Source organism: Saccopteryx bilineata, chromosome 1, assembly GCF_036850765.1.
Source record: "Saccopteryx bilineata isolate mSacBil1 chromosome 1, mSacBil1_pri_phased_curated, whole genome shotgun sequence".
In the NCBI taxonomy this organism is placed as follows: Eukaryota; Metazoa; Chordata; class Mammalia; order Chiroptera; family Emballonuridae; genus Saccopteryx; species Saccopteryx bilineata.
Window position 1 is genome coordinate 159954884 of NC_089490.1, and position 22002 is coordinate 159976885.

General features: G+C 41.0%; 1 protein-coding gene across 1 annotated transcript in view; it reads right to left on the reverse strand.

The window, feature by feature from the left end:
• Positions 1-22002, reverse strand: part of INTS9 (integrator complex subunit 9) — a 106606-nt gene that overhangs the window by 33572 nt on the left and 51032 nt on the right. The window contains exons 5-6 of the mRNA XM_066278604.1: positions 19072-19211; positions 15542-15628 (exon numbers count right to left, since the gene is read on the reverse strand). Coding sequence (XP_066134701.1) covers positions 15542-15628; positions 19072-19211 — 227 coding nt within the window. The remainder of the gene's footprint in view (positions 1-15541; positions 15629-19071; positions 19212-22002) is intronic.

Genomic DNA, 22002 nt, shown 5'->3' on the forward strand with positions numbered 1-22002 from the left:
TTATCTCTACTGTTTTTCTATACTTTATTTTGTTTATCAAGCATATTCTGGATCTTTTAATTTTTGATCCAGTCTGATAATCGGTTATTTGATTGAATTGTTTAAGCCATTCACATTTAATATTAGTACTGATATAGATGACTTACGTCTGCCAAAAGTTTTATGTCTCATGCCATTTTCTCCTTCTTGTCTTCCTTTTCTATTCTTTTTTATAATAAGAGAATATTTTCAGTTGTAGCCTCTAAACTTTTTTTATTATAATTTATTTATTAGTCATTTCCTTAGTGGTTGTTTCAGGGCTTACCATATACATCTTAGCAACAGCATTTCTATGTGACATCTCACATTCTCTCCCTGGTCACAAAAGATAAATGAAATAAACTTTACTCATGGGCCTGCAAAGCTACAGAAATAGGCTGTGTGACCTTTCAGACTAGCATCAGGAGCATTCATTAAGACAAATAAACAAAGAAATGTCATTAGAAAAACATTTTATCATTTGCTCTAACATAATGAGAACTGACCTGAGTGACTTCCTTGAGATTCTCAGTACAACAGGTGAAGGGACTCTGGTGAACTGAATGTATGCATTATTAGCTCTGCTCTCTCCCAAAATATCACTGAACACTAATAGCAAAGGGCTTTACCCTCAAGACAAAGAGAACAAGAGAAGCGATAATTGTGGCAGCATTTTGGAAAGCAGACTGAAGGACAAACGCTGACTGACTTAGCAGACCCAGGAAAGTTAAATTCTAGTAACTTAATATACTGCAGAACCCACAGAGAGCTCGGCTGTTGGAAACAGCTGGTTCATCTGGAAATAAAGTTGAGAAGTGGTTCTAAAAACAAGAGGATTTGCTGAAAAAAACTGATTAAGAAATAGAACCTTCCAGTTCACCTCCCCTGTTCCACACAGCTCGGCAATTGTCCCTTCCCCTCCCAGGTAGGTCCCAGGGGTTACTCTCTGCAGAGACTAAGAATGAGAGTCCAGCTAAGGAGCAACCACAACAACCGAGGCAGCTTTCTTAAAGCAAAGTTTATATACGGATAGTAAAAATGTTATCATCATCTGGCTCCCAGAACACCCTTAATCAGGCTTACAACCTCCAGGTTAGGGGACTGGAAGAAACTTCTCTGAAAAATTGATCATCACCAAGGAAAAAATTCAACTAAAATATTCTGACACTGAGGGTTTCACAAGGAAATTTCCCAACTAGATTATATCATGATAAAATCTAGAATTCAACAAGACCTTCTCACGACACAATAGAATCGGTTTTTATTATTTAACTCTTAATCATGTGCCAATAACCAAGGATTACCATACATTTAAGGAAAGTGTCTAAAAGAATAAAGGCCAAAACAAATGGAGGAAGGAGGAGGAAAGGAAAAGAGAAAATAAATTAGGCAAGTAGACTATTATCATCATTGCTATCCTAAGAGAGGTAAATAAGACAAGATAGCTAGGAAATGAGAAATTACCTCTATTTATAAGTGGAGGCATTAAGAGAATAAAAAGAGCTCTTGGAAATATCAAAATTTTAAAATAAATTGAAAACATTAAAAATTATACAAGATGTGAGACCTACATAAATGAAAAATCAGAAAAGTTTAAAACTAAGGTGACAACTCAGTAAAGAATTAGAAATGAAGACTAAAGAGACACACAAGAGTGAATAAACATTAACAGTAAAAAGAAATGAAGAATTTGAAAGAGCCTGACTGGTAGTGGTGCAGTGGATAGAGCATTGACCTGGGATGCTGAGGTACCCGGTTCAAAACCCCAAGGTCAGAGGCTTGAGCGCAGGCCACGAGCTTGAGCGTGAGGATGCTGATTTGAGTGCAAGATCATCGACATGATTCTAAGGTCACTGACTTGCGCAAGGGGTCACTGACTCAATTTGAGCGCCCCACCATCAAGGCACATATGAGAAGCAATCAATGAACAACTAAAGGGAAGCAACTACAAGTTGATGCTTCTCACTCTCTCTCTCTCTCTCTCAAATTAGTACCAAAAAAATTATGAAAAAGAATTTGAAAGTGTAAATGAGACCTAAAAGACAGGCAAGATGTAACATACAGACAATAGGAGTCCCTAATAGAAATCCCAGCGAGGGAACAGAACAAATACCAAAACCATAATTGGTCAACTCAGAGAGGCTCGAAACTACAGACTGAGAGCATACACTGCATACCTGAGAATGCTGATGCAGAAGGACTAACGCCAGATAGATTCTGGGAAAATATTTAGCTATATAGTAAACAGACAAACCAACTTTTGGGTGTATAGGCAAGAAGAGCAAGTGACCTACAAGAAAAAAAAATTAAGATTCCATGAGTTTTCAATAGTAATGCTTTTACTAGAAGAAAGCAGCGTAAGATATCTAAGATGCTCAATGAAGAAAATGAAAGCCAAGAATTACACATCTTGCAAAACTGACTTTCAAGGTCACAGAGAGCATAGATAAATAATTATAAACCCGCAAGAACTCAGGGTATTTTGTTCTTATATAATCATTTTCTGAGATATCTTCTGAAGAATGAGTTTCAGACAACTAAAATGACAGAAATATTGATATATGCAATGGCAGTGAGCATTAAATACACAGTTACTTGTAGATGCCTAAACGAAGGTTAAAAGGACTGAGGATGATACGTGATATACTGTAATGGCTGTATGTTCTGACCATACATAATAAAAAGTATATATTAAAAAAAAAGGAAGGAATGGGGTTGGGTTGCATTTATCAGGGATTTGGCATGGTGTTGGGGCCAACTTGGACTTGGTGAACATGTTAAGGACACTACTCTTTTATGGATTCTTGCTGTATTGGCCATGAGTTTGCTTAAAGGCTTTAATCATTGTAAAAAAAAAAATAGAAGACTGGATAAAGAAGATGTGGCACATATACACCATGGTATACTATTCAGCCATAAGAAATGATGACATTGGATCACTTACAACAAAATGGTGGGATCTTGATAACATTATACGGGGTGAAATAAGTAAATCAGAAAAAAACAAGAACTGCAGGATTCCACACATTGGTGGGACATAAAAATGAGACTAAGAGACATGGACAAGAGTGTGGTGGTTACGGGGAGTGGGGAGAGGGAAGGAGAGAGAGGGGGAGGGAGGAGGGGGAGGGGCACAAAGAAAACTATATAGAAGGTGACGGAGGACAATCTGACTTTGTGTGATGGGTATGCAACATAATTGAATGACAAGATAACCTTGACATGTTTTCTTTGAATATATGTACCCTGATTTATTGATGTCACCCCATTAAAATTAATAAAAATTTATTTATTAAAAAAAAAAGGAAGGAAAATATATTGATATATGCTCTATTCTCCAAAAAGGCCTACAAACAGTGACCAATTTAGTAGCGATGAGCATTGGTAGCAACCAGAACAGGAACTAAAAATTTTATTTCCCACTCAAAGAATCCAGAGTTTCTTAGAGAAATGGGTGATGCCAGACTTAGGGAAGAAAATGTACAAGTATCTTAAACATCCTGTTACATGAGAAAGCAAAAACAAACAAAACAAAAAACATAAAGACGACAATGGTCATAATAAAAGGATACAGTGGATGACCTGCAGATGCTTTCACTGTCCAAAGATGGGACAATCTGAGCTTGTTGGACAATATTGCCATAAACTGAAATCCATGATACATATTTTAGAGTGTGCTGTGATTAGACGGGGGCATAGAGAGGGGCTTTTGAGTTAACTGGAAATTTTCTATTTCTTAACCTGGGTAGTGTTTATAAGAGGGCTTGCCTTATCATAATTTACTAGCTACATATATAAATTTTGAGTGTTTTTTGTTCATGTTTTATATTATAATAAAAAGGTTAACATAAAAGTAGAAAAAATTATGTCAAAATAAAAAAATATGATAGCCAAAATAAAAAACTAATACAAAGGTTGGGGGATAAAATTAAAAGAATATCCCAGACAAAAGAACAACCAAAAACAGAGATGGGAAAGAAGGGAGAAAAAATTCGAGTATCAGTACAGAAGGTTCAACATCTAAATAACAAGAGTTCCAGAAAGAACACAAAAAAATAAAGACGGAAACAAAAAATAAGGGAAAATATTTTTTAAAAATCAATTCTTGATTTCCTAGACTGAGGTTCAGTAAATATTTTCTCTGAAGGACCACAGGCATTTTAAGTTTTGCAGACCACATATAGTCTCTCAAATTATTCAACTGGGCCATGTAATGCCACAGACAATATGTAAATGAGCAACCATGCCAATAAAACTATAAAAACAGGGCCAGGCTAGGCTTGGCTCACAAAACAGGGGCGTGGCCATAGCTGCCACCCCAGTTCTATACAGAAAGGGCCTACTAAGTACTCAGCACATGAATGAACACTGTCTTTTAGTAAGACATCATACACTTAAAGAACAAAGAGAAGATTCTGAAAGTTTTTATGGAGGAAGCAACAGACTACATATCAAAGATCTAGACTCGATAGCATTGGACTCGACAACAGCTTTTCTGGGAGCTAGAAGAAGAAAATGAAGAAACGCTTTCAAAATTCTAAGAAAATCTTTTTTTTTATCTAATCTGCATTTCTATCAGAGCGTGGGGGAAGAACAAAGGCATTTCAGACATGCAGCGTCTCAGACAATTTACTTCCCAAGCATACTTTCCCACAAAGTTAGTGGAGGATGTGCCCTGCAAAAATGAAAGCGTAAATAAGAAAAAAAAAAGAAAAAGAAAGAAAAAGGGCCCAGGAAACAGAACTTCTTACAGAAGAAAGAGGGACAGAAATCTTCAAGTTAATGAAGATAAACTGAAAACTGCAGCAGGCTCAATCAAGAGCAGCTGAAGTAGGGGACAGAGAAAGCTCTGAGAGAGGATTTCTTAAGAAGAAAAAAAACTGTAGGAACGCTGAGTTTGAACACAGGAGAGACCTTTTCAAGTTGGGGAGAAGTTAGAAATAAATTAGCAATAAGTACACAGTAATTATCTTGTTTGCTTATTTGCTTAGTTTTCTAACTCAAGGGGAAACAGAAAGATGTGCAGAAAGAAAAAATGTTATCCTAATAATGTTACCTTTATGTCTGTGAATTGCATTTACGCAGTCAATAATAATGTAAACACTAGAGATTTAGCCAAAATAGCATATAGATCATGTTCTTCCAATTCCCTTTGCCTCTGTTTCTCCAGCAACAAAATATCAAGAATTCTTTTTACATAAACAGACATAAAAATATTTTATTTTCTTCACTCTTTTTAAAATGGAATTTATGACATTGGTTAGAATGATACAGGTTTCAGGTATACACTCATATAATACATCATCTGTATACTGTACTGCAGGGGTCCCCAAACTTTTTACACAGGGGGCCAGTTCACTGTCCCTCAGACTGTTGGAGGGCTGGACTATAAAAAAAACTATGAATAAATCCCTATGCACACTGCATATATCTTATTTTAAAGTAAAAAAACCAAAACAGGAACAAATATTTAAAATAAAGAACAAGTAAATTTAAATCCACAAACCAGTATTTCAATGGGAACTATGCTCCTCTCACTGACCACCAATGAAAGAGTGTGTGTGTGGGGTGGATAAATGACCTCAGGGGGCCATAGTTTGGGGACCCCTGCTGTACTGCATTGTGTTTACCACCCCTCCTCCTCCCCTTTACCCTCTGTCTCTCCCACCCCACTTTTCCTCTTGTAATCACCAAATTATTGTATCTGTTTTTTTCTTTAATGGGTTCACCCTTTTCACCCAGCCCCCAACCCTTTTCCCATCTGCCAGCTGTCTGTTCTCTGTACCTATGAGTCTGCTTCTATTTTGTTTGTTAGTTTATTCTGCTCATTAGATTCCACATATAAATGAGGTCATACAGTACTTGTCTTTCTCTGACTGGTTTATTTCATTTAGCATAATACAAGATTTTCTTATGCCACTTATCTGTCCTGTATATATTTGATTGCTTTGAGTTTTACGTATTTATTCAATAAATATTTACTCAGCCCTGATTGTGGCCATAGCATTTAAGCCCTGTAAGGGATATAACAGGTAGAATAGAAAGGCCTCTGCTCACAAGAAGATTAAGTCTAAGAAAAATTTCCTAACAATACAAGGCAATAAAAGAGATGTCAAAAGCCATGAGTATCCTTGCCTTCCCACATAGAAGGGCCTAAGTAATGTTAAAAACACAAATCTTAGCCCTGGCTGGTTGGCTCAATGGAAAGAGCGTCAGCATGGCATGTAGATGTCCTGGGTTCGATCCCCTGTCAGGGGATACACGAGAAGCAACTAGCTGCTTCTCTTTCCCTCCCTGCCCCCCTTTACTCTCTCTTCTCCTCTTGCAGTCAGTGGCTCGGCTATACCAAGCATCAGTCTCAGGTGCTAAAGATAGCTGGGTTGACTCAAGCACGGGCCTGAGACAGGGGTTGCTGTGTGGATTCTGGCCGGGGCACATATGAGAGTCTGTCTCACTATCTCCAATCCTCTCACTTAAAAAACCCCCCAAAAAACAAAACAACAAAACAACAAACAAAAACCAATAATGCAAATCTTAACACATACACATCCTCCTCCACTTGAATGACTTGTCATTACACTCAGGATAAAATCCAGGGCTCTTCGAATGACTGTTAGTCCCTTCTTTTTTTTTTTTTTTTTTTTTTAAAGAGAGAGAGAGAGTCAGAGAGAGGGATAGACAGGGACAGACAGATAGAAACGAAGAGATGAGAAGCATCAATCATTAGTTTTTTGTTGTGCATTGCAACACCTTAATTGTTCATTGATTGCCTTCTCATATGTGCCTTGACCGCGGGCCTTCAGCAGACCGAGTAACCCCTTGCTCAAGCCAGTGACCTTGGGCTCAAGCTGGTGAGCTTTTGCTCAAACCAGATGAGCCCTCACTCAAGCTGGCACCCTTGGGGTCTCGAACCTGGGTCCTCCGCATCCCAGTCCAATGCTCTATCCACTGTGCCACCGCCCGGTCAGGCTGTTAGTCCCTTCTTCATCTAGGTCCTGCCACAGTCCGTATTCTATATACAGCTGGTCCTCAAACAACAGCATGAGGGCAGGGCTGCTACTCCTCGCAGTTGAAGATCCATGCATAACTTGTGGTTCCTCCGAAACTTTACTAATGGCCACCTGTTGACTAGAAGCCTTACTGAGAACATTAACAGCTGATTAACATATTTTGTATGTTATATGTACATATTATGTACCGTATTCATACCACAAAGTAAGCTGAAGAAAAGATATTATTGAGAAAATACATTCACAATACCGTGGATCTTTTCTCATTTTCTCCCTTCAGGATAAACAACATAGAAATCATAAACTTACATTCCAGAGAAAGTGAAGAAAAGCATTTGTTTATACAGAAAACAGTCATGATGAGTTTTGATAGCCAGTTTGGTAGATCAATGTTGGAAGGAGAAGAGCCATTACATTAGCAAAAACAATAACATATCTTTCATCCTATTAATTATATTATGCACATAGTATCTTTTTCACTTTTGTATCCTCAGTACTGAACACAGTGCCCAACATATTCTCCAGTCACAGCTCAGGAAAGGTAAGAGGCAGTGAGTTAGCTGTGAGTCCTATCTGAAGTGTGCCAGAAAGTTTGGGCAGAAGTGAGCCTTGTGAGAAGTGTGCCAGCCTCAAGGAGGAACAGACTGGTGAGCCAGCAGAGGAAGGCTAAGCAGGTCCTAATGACTCTGGGGTCACCTGGCCTGCTCAGTTTGGACTTTTGTGGCAGGCAGCTTCTGACACAGCTCCCAAGGATCCCATCCCTCCTGTATTCACCACCTTGTGTTGATCCCTTCCACCTGAGTATGGCCTGGATGGCTTATGTCTGGTGCAGAAAACGTGACAAAAGCCACCGGATGTCACGTCCAAGGGTAGGTGACAAAAGACTGTGACCTTCATCTTGCCTACACTCTCGGGCCCTTTGCTTATTAGCTGATTCAATCAGCTGCCACGTTGTGAGATGCTCTGTGGTGAGGCCCACATGGCAGGAGCTGAGGGAGGCTTCAGACCAGTGTCCCTGAGGAACTGAATCCTGCCAACAACCCCGTGACTGAGCCAAGAAGGGGCCCTTCCCCATGCAGCTTGAGATAACTGTGGCCTGCGGGAGACCCATACCCAGATAACCCAGTTATAAGTTAGAAAGCTTCTGCGGACCTGTTCTAGAACAGAGGCAGTGTTTTAATACCTTAACTGAGTTTGAGCTTTTCTCGGGTCTTGTCAATGACATTTTTACAAACTCTGATTGTACAGAACTTCTGTAGAAGGCTGATGTTCCTATCCAATTTAACTTTGATTTTTGCTTTTAGTTGCAACATTGAGCAATTTACTTAACCTCTTTTTTACCTCCAGATTTCTATTTTTAAATTTTTTTATTGATGTTTTGAGAGAGAGCAAGAAACAGAAGAACATTAATCCATTCCTGTATGTGCCCTGACCAGGGATTGAACTTGCAACCTCTGTGCTTTGGGATGATGCTCTAACCAACTGAGCTATCTGGCCAGGGCTGTTATTTTTTTTTCTTTTATTGTTTAAAAACTTTTTAGAGAGAGAGAAAGAGAGCAGGAGGGAGGGAGGAAGGAAAAGAGATGAGAAGCATTAACTCAAAGGGGTGTCACCAGTTGTTGACTGATTGTTTCTCATACACGGCTTGACTGGGGAGCTCAAGCTGAGCTAGCGACCCTTGCTCAAGCCAGCGACCTCTGTACTCAAGCCAGTGACCATGGGATCATGTCTATAATGCCATGCTCAAGTCGGTGACCCTGCTGTCAAGCTGGTGAGCCTGTGATCAACTGGCAACGTCAGAGTTTCAAACCTGGGACCTCAGCATCTCAGGTTGATAGTTGATCCACTGTGCCACCACCAGTCAGACCATATTTCTAAAATGAGGGTAAAATACTTCCCTCACAACCACTGTTCGCACTACAACAAATGAGTAATAAAATATACATTGATATGTAAATAAATATGATATTCAGTACATATTAATCCCCCCCCTTATTCTTCCATTCTTATGTACTTTACATACTGACTACAACTTTCAGATTTAAAACTTTCTATTTCCCATTTCTCTATCTGGAAATGTCTAGGTTTCCTTTTTCATATAATTGTTTTATAATTAAACGATTTGGGTAAGTTTTCTATCAGCTAGACAAAAGGCTTAAACTAGTAATTAGTCAAATGTATTGTTGATGTTTTCAAAAGTACAAAGTTTCATTCTTGCTTTAGATAATGTGATCTTCTGATTTTTTTCTCTCCTTCTTGGTGTGCACTGGCTGATTTTAACCAAGCCAGGAACTGTGTTTTTATCCATCATGCTCTCTTCTCTTAGAATAATCTCTGTCATCATTCAAACCCTACTGAACTTGCCAAGCTCAGCCTAAGTCTGCTTGGCACTTAGTACCTAATCTTTACTTGGTAAGCTCCTTGAGTACAAGGACTATCTTAAACTTTCTGGGCATTTTTTCTACAAACTTATTATAATGCTAGGCACTTGGTAGTTAATCAACAAATAAGTTTGAAGTTCTCTGAATTCCATCTTTATAACCACAAATCCCTTTTGCTAACAACTCTTTTGAGATAGTCACTTTTCATTACTTCCCTCTATCGCCTCACATCTTGTAACTTAGCTTTCCCTCCGATACTATCATAGAGCGGGACTTGCAGAGCCACTCAAAGCCATTAGGATTACTGGCTGATAAATTGGATAAGGAAATACAGTGGGAACAAGTTCCGTTTTTTCCTGACTTTCTAATTTATCAAAGTCAAGTTCTGAGAGTCTAAATGTTTCATAAGTACTTTCTAAAAGATTGCATTGTTTTGTCCTTACCGCACTGAGTGCCTAGTAAACACATCCCACGGCCGTGACATCCGACCAGAGCCCCGCTCTCTCCTCTTCCACCCGACCAGCACAAGGCACAGCTCAGGAGTTTTTGTGAAAAAGGAAGACTTTAGAGTCCAATGAGATCACTTAGACGCTTGTAAATAAAACATTGGTTGAACTTCTTCTAAGTATTTGATGAATGAATGAACAAAATGAATATAAGGGAAAATACAAAGAAAAAAAAGAGGTTGTTTTCTTCTTTCAGCAAACTGTACTTAACCTTCATGTGAGTGGGGCAGAGTGCAGACGTCTTATGTTAGTAGAGTGACATCGAGGGAGCTTCCAAATTGTGCATTTAATATTAACCTGAAACTAGATTACAATCCCTCAGTTTTATTTTAGATCCATTTATCCCTAAAAAGGACAAAGGAAATTGCTTAGGCTCTGACAGTGTAATAGAAACAATTCCTGAGAGTACCTCAACTACCTCTGCTTTAATTCTGTGCTCATGAAAAAAAACCCTCTTTATCTATAATTTGATCTTGTCAGTGGACTTGCTGACCAAAACACAGTGTCCTAGAGAGATGAACCGTTCTAATTCTGGAGCCGGGCCCATGTCTCAGTATAATGTGATTAAGCGGATTTTTTGTTTGTTAGTCAATAAACCTGAGGTTGGTTAGCCTGACTCAGTCCCTCAGAGGCTAATCAACTCTGAGTGAAATGGAATAATTAAGTTTCTGGAATTTTAATGCTGAAGACCAAGCTATGAGGGTGCCATCCAAGTACTGCCAAGCCAGGAGGATCTGCTTGGGGACCTCTCCCATGGACACCTTTAAAAACTATAAGATGAGTGAAGTTAGAGATAGTTTAATTCTTTTTTTTTTAAACAGGAAGGAAGATTGAGTCCCAGAATCTGAATTGCAGTACTGAGTAACCAGAGGCAACAGAGGGATTAGAAAATGGTTTAAGAGACTTCACTTGGATGGTGAACACACAATACATAGAGATATTGTACCATAGAATTGTACACTTGAAAACTATGTAATTTTATTAACCCATGTCATCCCAAATTCAATAAAAAAAAATAAATATAAAAAAATAAAGAGAAAAAAAGAGAAAAGTTTCCCTTCTACTCTCTTACCTTGCTTTCATAAAGAGTCTAGGGCTAAATGAGGCTGGGGAAGGAAGGTGTGTTCTGGTAACTAGCAGGGGGCAACGTGACCAAGGGCATCATTAAAGGGAAAAAGGACATGGGTGTTCACTGAGCACCCACTATGTGCCTGGCACCACAAAAAGGACTTTTGTCATGTTACTCATTTAATCTTCCCAAGAACCCTGTAAAGTTGCTAATATTATTCCTAGTTCATAAACGAGAAAACAGAGCCTAGAAGAATCAAACTGGTGTAGCCACTAAGAAGCAGATCTGGAATTCTAACCCGAGTCTATTTGACCTCCAAGCCCATAGATTTAATTTTCTTTTTACTGGATAGTTAAACCTGATAAGTTCCTCTGTAATACCCAGGGAGTATCATATCAGAGGAATTTCAACTACAATATGCTTGTATTTTCTTTCATATCTTCTATAAGGTATGAGCTCATATTTTAAGCTAAGTATCAAAAACTGCCATAACATTTTAGTCAAGAATATATGAATCCTTACTGCTTGTGAGGACTATGACAGTATCCTTAATTATAACTGCAGATTTTTAGTCTTACACCAAAAAAAAAAAAAAAAAAAGAAAAAGAAAAAGAAAAAATGTCAACCTTAAATAAAAAATACTAGAGGCTATGTTAGTTTCTTAAGTGAAATATTTTGCTTTGAATTTTCCCACAAAAATTACATTGTAAAGAAGGATTCTCCTTTTCCTACCTTTCAAAATCTCTTTTTTCAAGAAGAGTAAAAAAATGCAATGTCAAAATGAGGAAGAAGGATGGTTAACTTCTAAATAAATCTCAGAAGTGTCAACTGAGGCAGGGAGTCTGACAGCTGCCAAAAAGCAAGTAATAGGTGGGGTTTTTTTTCCTATACATACTAATACTAAATCAAATGCTAATTCAAGTGCTAATTTAAGGGAAATAATTTAAGGGAATCTGTCAAACTCCTTTGACCAATGAGTTGGAAAGATTTTAATTTATTGTTTTCTTTAGTTGATGGTCTTATTAGTAACTTAAGATACTAAGATGTATTAATTCTAGGCACTTAACCAAGAGATTGCCTGCATAAGGTTTCAGTATAAGTCAAAAATTGGGGGCTTAAACCTCAAATCCAACTCACAGAAGTATTTTTACTTGGATTATACAGGACTTTAATGTGTGAGCCATCATTTTGAAAAGAATTTTTAAAATGACATTTAAAACAATCAAATTTTGAGCTTTTCCTAAAAAAAAAAAAAAGAAAGAAAAGGGGAGATTTGGCAGTGACAGGCTCCCATTCCCACAAGGCCACACTCGGCTGAAGGTATGTCAACTGCTCCACTGGAGAGGTCAGGTCACTGATCACACTTCTTGGCTGCCACCTTACTCCTGTACTTATGCTCCCCATCCCTGGAGGCATCCGAGTTTGTGATGCCTACTTTAGAAGAATTAGATAAGGAGAGTGCAGAATTAAAGAAAAAAGAAACAAGAGCATAAAGAGAAGAACAGCCCATATCACTTGGGGAAAATGTCAATGTACTAGACAGCAAAAACTAGTGTTTCTCAATATCGTATGTTATAGCTCTCTGGGGCACTAAAGATCAACTGGCTTGTGATGGCGAAATTTTACAGTGATGTAAATTGTTTAGCATAAATGTTGTCCAAATGAAGCACTTTTTAGTATTCCTGCCCAAGGTTAAATTCTAGGTGAATATTTCAAAAGAACTCCTTTTGTCTGAGATCAACTACAACACAGCTCTTCAAATTCATCCACCACTTCTAACATGTATACTGAGTTTACCCAGGAGAAAAAAAGAAGACACAGAGTTTTTCTGGTTTGCCTAACATCTCAACGTAATCTTTACAATACTTAGGCTCTTCTCTTTTGCTGTCAATAACTATAGCTGATCTCATGCGCAAAAGCCAAAACAAAGTACTTGACCAGATCAGAAACATGGTCATGACAGATGAAATAATGAAATGTGGTCTTCCCCAACAGCACAAGTTATTTTTGCTCATATACCAAGTTGAGTTTCAAGCCTCTAACTTTTGCCCACCAGGTGGCGAGATAGCAAATTCAGGATTTTGTTTCACTGAGCCACTTTTTTAAAAAGGGAGAAATCTTAAGACTCTTAGGGAAGAAATTTCAGGGCCCTTCCCTAGCCTTCTGCTTCTTTGAGTTCAATTCACCCTTTTCCCTAATATACAATGACACTTTTTTTGTAAGCCAGTTATCTTGTATTTTATAAAGAAAGGAAGGCAGCGGAAAACTGCCAAACGCTCTGCCCAAGGTCACAGAAGAAAAGGCAAAATAAAGACTTGGGACTTCCTAAGTCTTGGCCCAGGGTTTCAGAATGAGGAAACAGTGACCTTTGAATGTCATTTCTGGTGTGCTAAATTATTTGTGGCAGAATATTCAGGGTATAAATTTAAAAGAAGGAAGCAAGGGAAGCCAAGGCATACATGTTCCATGGGGAAAGAAAACAAAGTCCTAACGTTTTTAAAAAGGGGGATGTGGAGAACTGGGTCGGATGCAGTCCAGGGAGCACATGGGAGAGAGAAAGAAGAGGGAAGAAGGCATAGCAATGGCAAGAGGAAAGGGAGCTGAGAAAAACAAATGCAAAATGAGGAGGGGAGGGGGCCCCTGTACTAAGCAGGTGGGTGAGCCGATCCCGGAAGCCATTTAAAGACTCAGACGTGCGTGTACAGAAAACATTTCCTAACGTGATGTCAGACAGACACCATATCCCCAACTCAGAAAAACAGGGGCATACAGCAGTTCCATCAAACACAGGAGAGAACACACTTGTTAAGTGCACAGTTAAACACACTTCTTCCTCTTCACATGAGATGGGTGTCACACACATGTGAAAAGAAGTGTGTGTACGTACAAGAGACTGCCCAGCACAGTGGTTAAGAGCACAGACTCTGGAACCAGACGAGCCTGACCGTCTGGGTTTGAATCCAAATCCTCCGGTAGCTCACCAGCTGAGTGACCTTGAGCAAGCTATTTAACCTCTCCGTGCCTGTCTTTTCTTCTGTAAAATGCTAATGTGAAAAAATTAAATTTATTAAAGAAAACATTGAGAATAGTGCTACATAAGTTAAATAACTCATATACAAAAGAATGCAGAGAGGAGACTCACGTGCTCAAACAGATACCATAGAAAAACAAAGCCCATTCTCCTAGCTACATATATGTACTCCTGTAGAAAGAACATTCACAAAAACTAAGACATTCTGAAGTTTAGACAACCAGATGACTAACAAATCACTGATCTCCAGGGAAAGAGAACTCAGTAACAAGATAGATGGAAAGAAGAGGCCTTGGGTAGGATGTACGGAACATGTGTGGCTTAAGAGGTCACAAGAGGAGTTTGGTCTTGCCTTGGGGGGCTGGGTCCAGAAGGCCAGGGTGACTGTGGTGCCCGGAGAAGAGGGCAGCAGTTGGCAGGGATAGAGAAACTGCAGTATAATATGTTAAGGTTAACTGGTGTCCTCTCATTAAATATGAGAGCATGGAAGTGGAATCAAGCTGCTATGAATAGTATTTCTACTTCACCTCTTATCATCTGGTTTGTGATCCCAGGGCTGGACTGAAACGACCCTCCCTGGGATTTCCATAGCCAGGGGCCTCGTCTTACATGATGATAGGTCTGCAGTATCCGAGACCAACGACAAGCTGGCCTCCATTCAGTGCACCCCTTCCCTTCCTAATTACGGTGACAGCCTCTTTCACTATTCTTAGCAATCTTTTCAATTCTATCGTAGACATTTCTTTTGTATTAGACTTTTTATGTGCATTACTGCTGCCTTAGTTCAGGCCTCTGTTGTCTCCTCTGGGTTTCGGATAGTCTTCCTGTGGGTCTTCCTGCCCTCACCTCTCCTTCCACCCACTCTCCCTGCTGCTTCCAGAGTGACTTTCCCCAAAATAAGTATGTGATCACCTCATTCTTCTCCTTAGAGAGTTGAGTGGCCTCCCCACTCAATAATATTCCAACTTTACACATAATAGTTCCTTCATTAGCCTGCTCCAACGTTCTTCTTTAGCTTCATCTTTATCTTCTCTATTCTACCCACTGCAATCCACCCGAACTCCCTGTTCCCTGAATACACCATATCCTAGGGGGCTGCGCCTGACCTTTTCCATCTGCAAAGTCCTTTTCTTCCTCCAAGAACAAAGTCTCCCCTGAGACCAGTCCTCCTCGGCTCCCTAGGCAGAGCACTTTTCATTTTCTGAGTGCCTCCAGCACTGGGATCAAGCACTTCTTCTCACACACACCATCCAAGCTGCAATCTGCCTGTGCACTGATTTCCCGTTAACCCGAGGATCTCCAAGATAGAGCCAATTGTTTTACTATTTGAAAACTCCCAGACCCAGTGCACGCTGTGACTGCCTCTCAAAATATGTTAGTTGCACCAAACATACCCTTTCATAAAGTAGGGAAAAGAGAGCCTTTAGTTCTAACAGTATACATATACATCAAATAAGAAAACCAAGAGCCTGGTTTGCAAAGCCTAAGGCTCTACTGTAGAGGGGAACAAACAGGCCTGTGCTCACCGCTGAATATCCTTGTTCTTCCACAAGGAGGCAGACTGAGCCTTGGGCACTCTTTCAATGAAATTCACCAGCTCTTCCATGAGAAGCCTGAGTTTAAACAAACATAAAAAAGTGATGAACACTCAAAAAAATTAGAAACCGCACTCTAACACTGTAGACAAGAGAAATGTGCTTGTCTTCCTCACCCCCATCAGCTATCTCTGCTGCATACAAATATGGGCACCAGTTTACACTTCTATTGAATTTTCATGTTAAAAACTCAGAACATAAATGATTTAATCTACCTTTAAACCAAGCCTCGTATGTTCTTGTCTCTAAACACAGAGATGTATAGGCCTATGCTTTAATTCTCACTCTCAGATGACTGCCTTCATGTCACTAAAAATACAAAAGGAGAAAAAGTTAAATTACTGTGAAGTACCTGATGTTGGTGTCACAGAGATGGGGGTAGGATTTTTTCTTTCTTTTTTTTTTTTTTTTGTATTTTTCTGAAGCTGGAAACGGGGAGAGACAGTCAGACAGACTCCCGCATGCGCCCGACCGGGATCTACCCGGCACGCCCACCAGGGGGCGATGCTCTGCCTCTCGGGGCGTCGCTCTGACGTGACCAGAGCCACTCTAGCGCCTGGGGCAGAGGCCAAGGAGCCATCCCCAGCGCCCGGGCCATCTTTGCTCCAATGGAGCCTTGGCTGCGGGAGGGGAAGAGAGAGACAGAGGGGAAGGAGGGGGTAGGAGTGGAGAAGCAAATGGGCGCTTCTCCTATGTGCCCTGGCCGGGAATCAAACCCGGGTCCCCCATACGCCAGGCCGACGCTCTACCGCTGAGCCAACCGGCCAGGGCCAGGGGTAGGATTTTTTAAAAATGATATTAAATGGACAATTTAAACACGTAGAGTAGGTTTTTATTGATGTGTGTTTTAGGGATTAACAAAATTCCACATGAAAGAATACTCTAATAATTAATTCTAAAAACCTAACTTAAGGACCTGCAAAAGGGCAGGCTGTGCAGATCACAAGGTGAATTAGCACAGAATCACCACTGAGGGAATGTAAGAAATGCCTCCGTCGATGGGATCAATGATCCACATGCTCTGAGGGACATGGTCTAGGACAGGCATGGCCAACATACGACTTGCGGGCCGAATCCGGCCTGCATAATGAGTTTATGAGGCCCACGATTAAATTTTTAATATTCTCCGCTACTTTAAAATCTGAGCTACTAAGAAGCGGAGCGTCTTTGATGATTGGAAATCGAGATATTTAAGAAGATAGTGATATGTGGAAAAGAATTCCGCGTGTGACTAATCTAGGGTTAACTTCCAATAATTGGTTGAATGAATTCGTGATACTTCTTTATTTTTTTAAAAAATTCCATTATAAAGATTTACAACTTTTGTACTCGTCTGTACTTGATATGAACTGTTTGACGTTTAGGGGCGATGTGAAACCCACATTTTTTTTTTTTTGTATTTTTTACTGAAGTTGGAAACGAGGAGGTAGTCAGACAGACTCCTGCATGCGCCCGACTGGGATCCACCCGGCATGCCCACCAGGGGGCGATGCTCTGCCCATCTGGGGCATTGCTCTGTTGCGACCAGAGCCATTCTAGCGCCTGAGGCAGAGGCCATGGAGCCATCCTCAGAGCCCAGGCCAACTTTGCTCCAATGGAGCCTTGGCTGCGGGAGGGGAAGAGAGAGACAGAGAGGAAGGAGAGGGGGAGGGGTGGAGAAGCAGATGGGCGCTTCTCCTGTGTGCCCTGGCCAGGAATCAAACCCGGGACTCCTGCACACCAGGCTGATGCTCTACCACTGAGCCAACCGGCCAGGGCCGAAACCCACATTCTTTTAGGCGGAGTTTGCCAGTGTGCACCCAAGGTCAAACAATTCGTTATTTTTGTGGTCAAGTGTGCTGAATCAAGTGGCATTGTAGCATAGATAATAGCTGCAGTTGATAACTGAAAACGTGTCCAGGCTGTTTGTAAAATGAAATAATTGTTTTATTTGTGATATAACCCTTTCAAGCTCATTCTATTAATTAAATATTATTTCGATTGATTGCAATAGTTTGGATATTTATATGGTATGTAATTATATTTTTATTAAAATATTTTTATTAAAATAATATTGTATATTAAAATTTTTTTCACTCACATTTATTCATAAACAAATTACATAATAAAATTTTGTTTATTTAAAGGAATCATTTTTTTAACATTTTTAAATTTTAATATTTTGTCCGGCCCATGAAAATGTTTTCATTCAAATCTGGCCCGGAGGCAAAAACTGTTGGCCACGCCTGGTCTAGGACCTGTTGGATAAGTACAGGATGACCAAACTAGAAACACAGTTTCAGGACCTTGAGACCCCTTTCATAATCCATGGAGATGACCCACACTGACTTCAATCATCTCCCAATCAGCGTATAGGCGTGGCAGCCATGCATTTATTAGCATTTGAATGCTGACCAACTTTTTGTCATTTTCATTTATTTATCCCTAAAAGCATCCCCTCCTTTCATCTTGAAGGAGCAGCAGGAGTTCCAGCACTCTCTGATCAGAGGCCAGGCTCGCTACCATTTGGGCTGTAGCTTCCTAGGGAACAGTCGGGTGTGTCCATCCTCACGCTCTAACTTTTTCAGACTAGAGTCCAAGGTTTTCACCTTCACCTTGCACAGAAACTGACCCAGCATCACCTTGAGTGTTATATTTTCCTGTAACGCCTCTTCCTCAGATCCCTTTCGTTTCTCTGTACTCACGGCAGGTAACGTGATGTGACGCAAAAACAAGGACACTGTTTTATTTCTGGTACTTTCACCTTGTAGGACTTCTGCAAGACACTAGAACCCACACTGTTGGTCTGGACAGTTGCACCTTTTACCACACCTGTTAGTTTGCTTCAACACACGTCTTTATCCTGAAGTAATCTTCTTCTCACTAAATGATGCTATGGTTACTTACAGCGACCATGAAGGCTGGGGGGAGGGGGCAGAGAAAGAGCAGAGCATCCTGCATCAAAGGTGGGGCTGAGGTTTGTATTCCTTGGCGTTCTGTGTTTCACTCTCATAACAGTCCGGATAACTTACCCATCTGATTACTTACCCTGTTTTCAACAAGCTGTCTGAATTTACAGTCTGTACTGATCCATAAAATGGAAGAAATTTTGAAAGCAAAGTAACAAAATTTCTTCTTTTCTTATATGTGCTATGTTCCCTTCTCCTGAAGCTCTCTGCACTACATGTTTGTGGCATCTTGCTAAATGCCACCTCCCCTAATTAGTATCCTCTGCACAGAGCAGCTGTCTCTGGGAACTCCTTCTTCTAGTTTTGGTACAAAAAAAAAAGTAATGAAGACTACTGCAGCATCTGTCTCTGGGAGATTACAGTGAACATTTGTTTTATGTCGAGAACTGTCTATTCATGCTTATTCTCTGGGTCCGCTGCTCAGAAGGAAATAACAAGCACTCTTGGCACAACACTCTATGACAGTCACCAGTTCTTCAGCCACCTGCTAATGGGGTCAGAATGAAGGCTCACCTGCCGATCTGCACGGTGGGCTCTGTGGCGTACACCGTGCCTGTGAAACCCGTGTGCTCAGTGATATACGGCAGGGCCATCATGCAGTGATAGTTAGAGATGAGGATCACATCCACCGTAGACAGATCTATTAGCTCAGTCTGCAAAGAAAGGACAGGGAGTGATCCATATCTGTTCAGAGCACATAGATCAACATGATGCGACTGAAAAATGAGGCTGTCAGAACGCAGAGTAGTTTTGTCCTATGGAATAATGATGACTTTCCTGCAACACTCCCATTCTCATTTTAGGACATTTCCTAATATTAACATTAAGTAACAGGACAGGATGGCTAACAATGAGAATGTGGCCAGTCCATCGGCAGCACCCTGATTTTACTAAAGCGGAGTTCTGAGTAAGACGTACGAGGATAAATGACAGCACTTTAGCCGCTGCTGCCTGGCAAGTGGACACAGAGCAGAGAGCACAACACACGCTGTGAGGGGAACCAGGCCTGAACGCACCACTGCTGCAGACTGCGGGAACTGCGGGCAGCGCACAGAACTCAGCTCTTCAATGTCAAATGTGGGAACCAACTTTTATTGTTGGTTTTTTTTTTGAGGTATCTTTTGACCACTAGTGCTGGATATAGAGCCAGAAAAAAAAAGTAGTGGAGGAGCCACGAAAGGAAACTATGTTCTCCTCTTCTACCCTAGTCTGAACCCCAAATCCACCCTTTCCCTCATTAAGGTCATGTGAAAAAAGAAGACAGGTTGGCAGGTGAGGGGAAAATGCTACCGTGCTTAGTAAATTTTGTGAAAACTCTCTTAGAACGAAATGGTTTCCCCATAAATGGACCTCTTAACGCTCAGCCCTCTTCCCTCCACTGGGCCTTCCTGTCTGCCCAGATGACGCCACACTTCTCTCTCAGAATGAGCCAGGCCCTGTGTGCGGGTCCCTCTTATGGAGGTTCTCATTCTGTACAATGGCAACTGAAAGTAGTGCTTCGTCCCTCAAATACTAAACCTCTCTGAGGTCAGGAATCCTGTCCCCGCCCAGGTGTAGGTGGCCCACGACAGGCCGTGGGCACCGCTGCTGGAGGAGTGCGGTTGGAAGCAGCACTGTCTTTGGGGAAAAGAGAGGTGCTGCGGTTCAGAGACAGCACCCAGTACTGAGTGTGCCCCTCACAGAACCCACTGAGGACTGCGTGAGGTCGAGGAGGTCTGTTAGAGGGATGGGTCACTGAGTGAATAGGTCCCCCACAGAGAAAAGGTAACAAAGATGTCTGTGCCATCTTTGCAAACAATAGAGACAATGTACCTTTCTGCTGTGGGTATTTTCTGGTTGAATGACTTTGCATATGAAATAAGTTAATCTAACAAAGCTGCTGAGGCGTAATCAGCTTCTGAGGATGGCGTGTAGATGCAAGGTCAAAAGCTACTTACTGCTCAGGGCAATGGCATGCTGTGTGAATAAAAGGCTTAATGACAATAATATTTCATTTCCATCACCCTTAACTCCGGGTTGGACATTGCACTTCCAAGACCATGTCCTCATCATGAAAGGCCACGTGGTAGCATTCTGCTGTCCTATCCCCACTGCCTCCCTAGCACCATTTTTTTCTTTATTTTCTTTATTATTTTTAAAGATTTTATTTATTCATTTTAGAAGGGGGAGAGAAAGAGTGCGTGTGCGCGCGCGCATGAGAGAGAGAGAGAGAGAGAGAGAGAGAGAGAGAGAGAAGGGGGAGGAGCAGGAAACATCAACTCCCATATGTGCCTCAACCAGGCAAGCCCAGGGTTTTGAACCAGCGACCTCAGCATTCCAGGTCTACGCTTTACCCACTGCACCACCACAGGTCAGGCCTCCCTAGCACCATTTTTATTTATTTTTAATTTTTAAAATTTTTATTATTATTTTTTTTTGTATTTTTCTGAAGTTGGAAACGGGGAGGCAGTCAGACAGACTCCTGCATGCGCCTGACTGGAATCCACCCGGCATGCCCACCAGGGGGGTGATGCTCTGCCCAGCTGGGGCGTTGCTCTGTTGTAACCAGAGCCACTCTAGCGCCTGAGGCAGAGGCCATGGAGCCATCCCCAGCGCCCGGGCCATCTTTGCTCCAATGGAGCCTTGGCTGCAGGAGGGGAAGAGAGAGACAGAGAGGAAGGAGAGGGGGAGGGGTGGAGAAGCAGATGGGCGCTTCTCCTGTGTGCCCTGGTCGGGAATTGAACCTGGGACTCCTGCACGCCAGGCCGACGCTCCACCACTGAGCCAACCAGCCAGGGCCCTAGCACCATTTTTAAACAAACAAGGAAGCGAGGACAGAGAAGCAGAGAGACAGGTCCAGAAGACAACAGGGAAGGACAGCTGAAGCCACAGCAAAGCGCAGAAGCTTGTCTGTGTTCCTGCTCATGCAGAACTGGGTGAGAATGTTGGTCATTTCTCTTTAATATGTAAGAACCAGCCCTAGAGGCTAGAGTGATAAGAAATTTAGGAAGGGTAGCTAGAAGAAGAAGAAGAAAAAAATATACATATATATAGTGTCTGTACATATATCAACAGCGCCTACACAAACATGTTATCTCTGAGGAATAAATGTAATATCCAAACCATGTTTACATACTCACATTTACGTATTTACTTACATATTTTCACTTGATGAAATCCAGTAAAGATGATTTTAATTTTAGACTTCTTATATATGGACACTTGGGTTCTACAGATCATGAACTGGGTCAAACTCCCCCCATTTATTGGTTGCTTACTATACTATCCTGGACCTTATCCATCATCCATGGTATAGACCAGGGGTCCCCAAACTTTTTACACAGGGGGCCAGTTCACTGTCCTTTAGACCGTTGGAGGGCCAGACTATAAAAAAAAAACTATGAACAAATCCCTATGCACACTGCACATATCTTATTTTAAAGTAAAAAAACAAAACAGGAACAA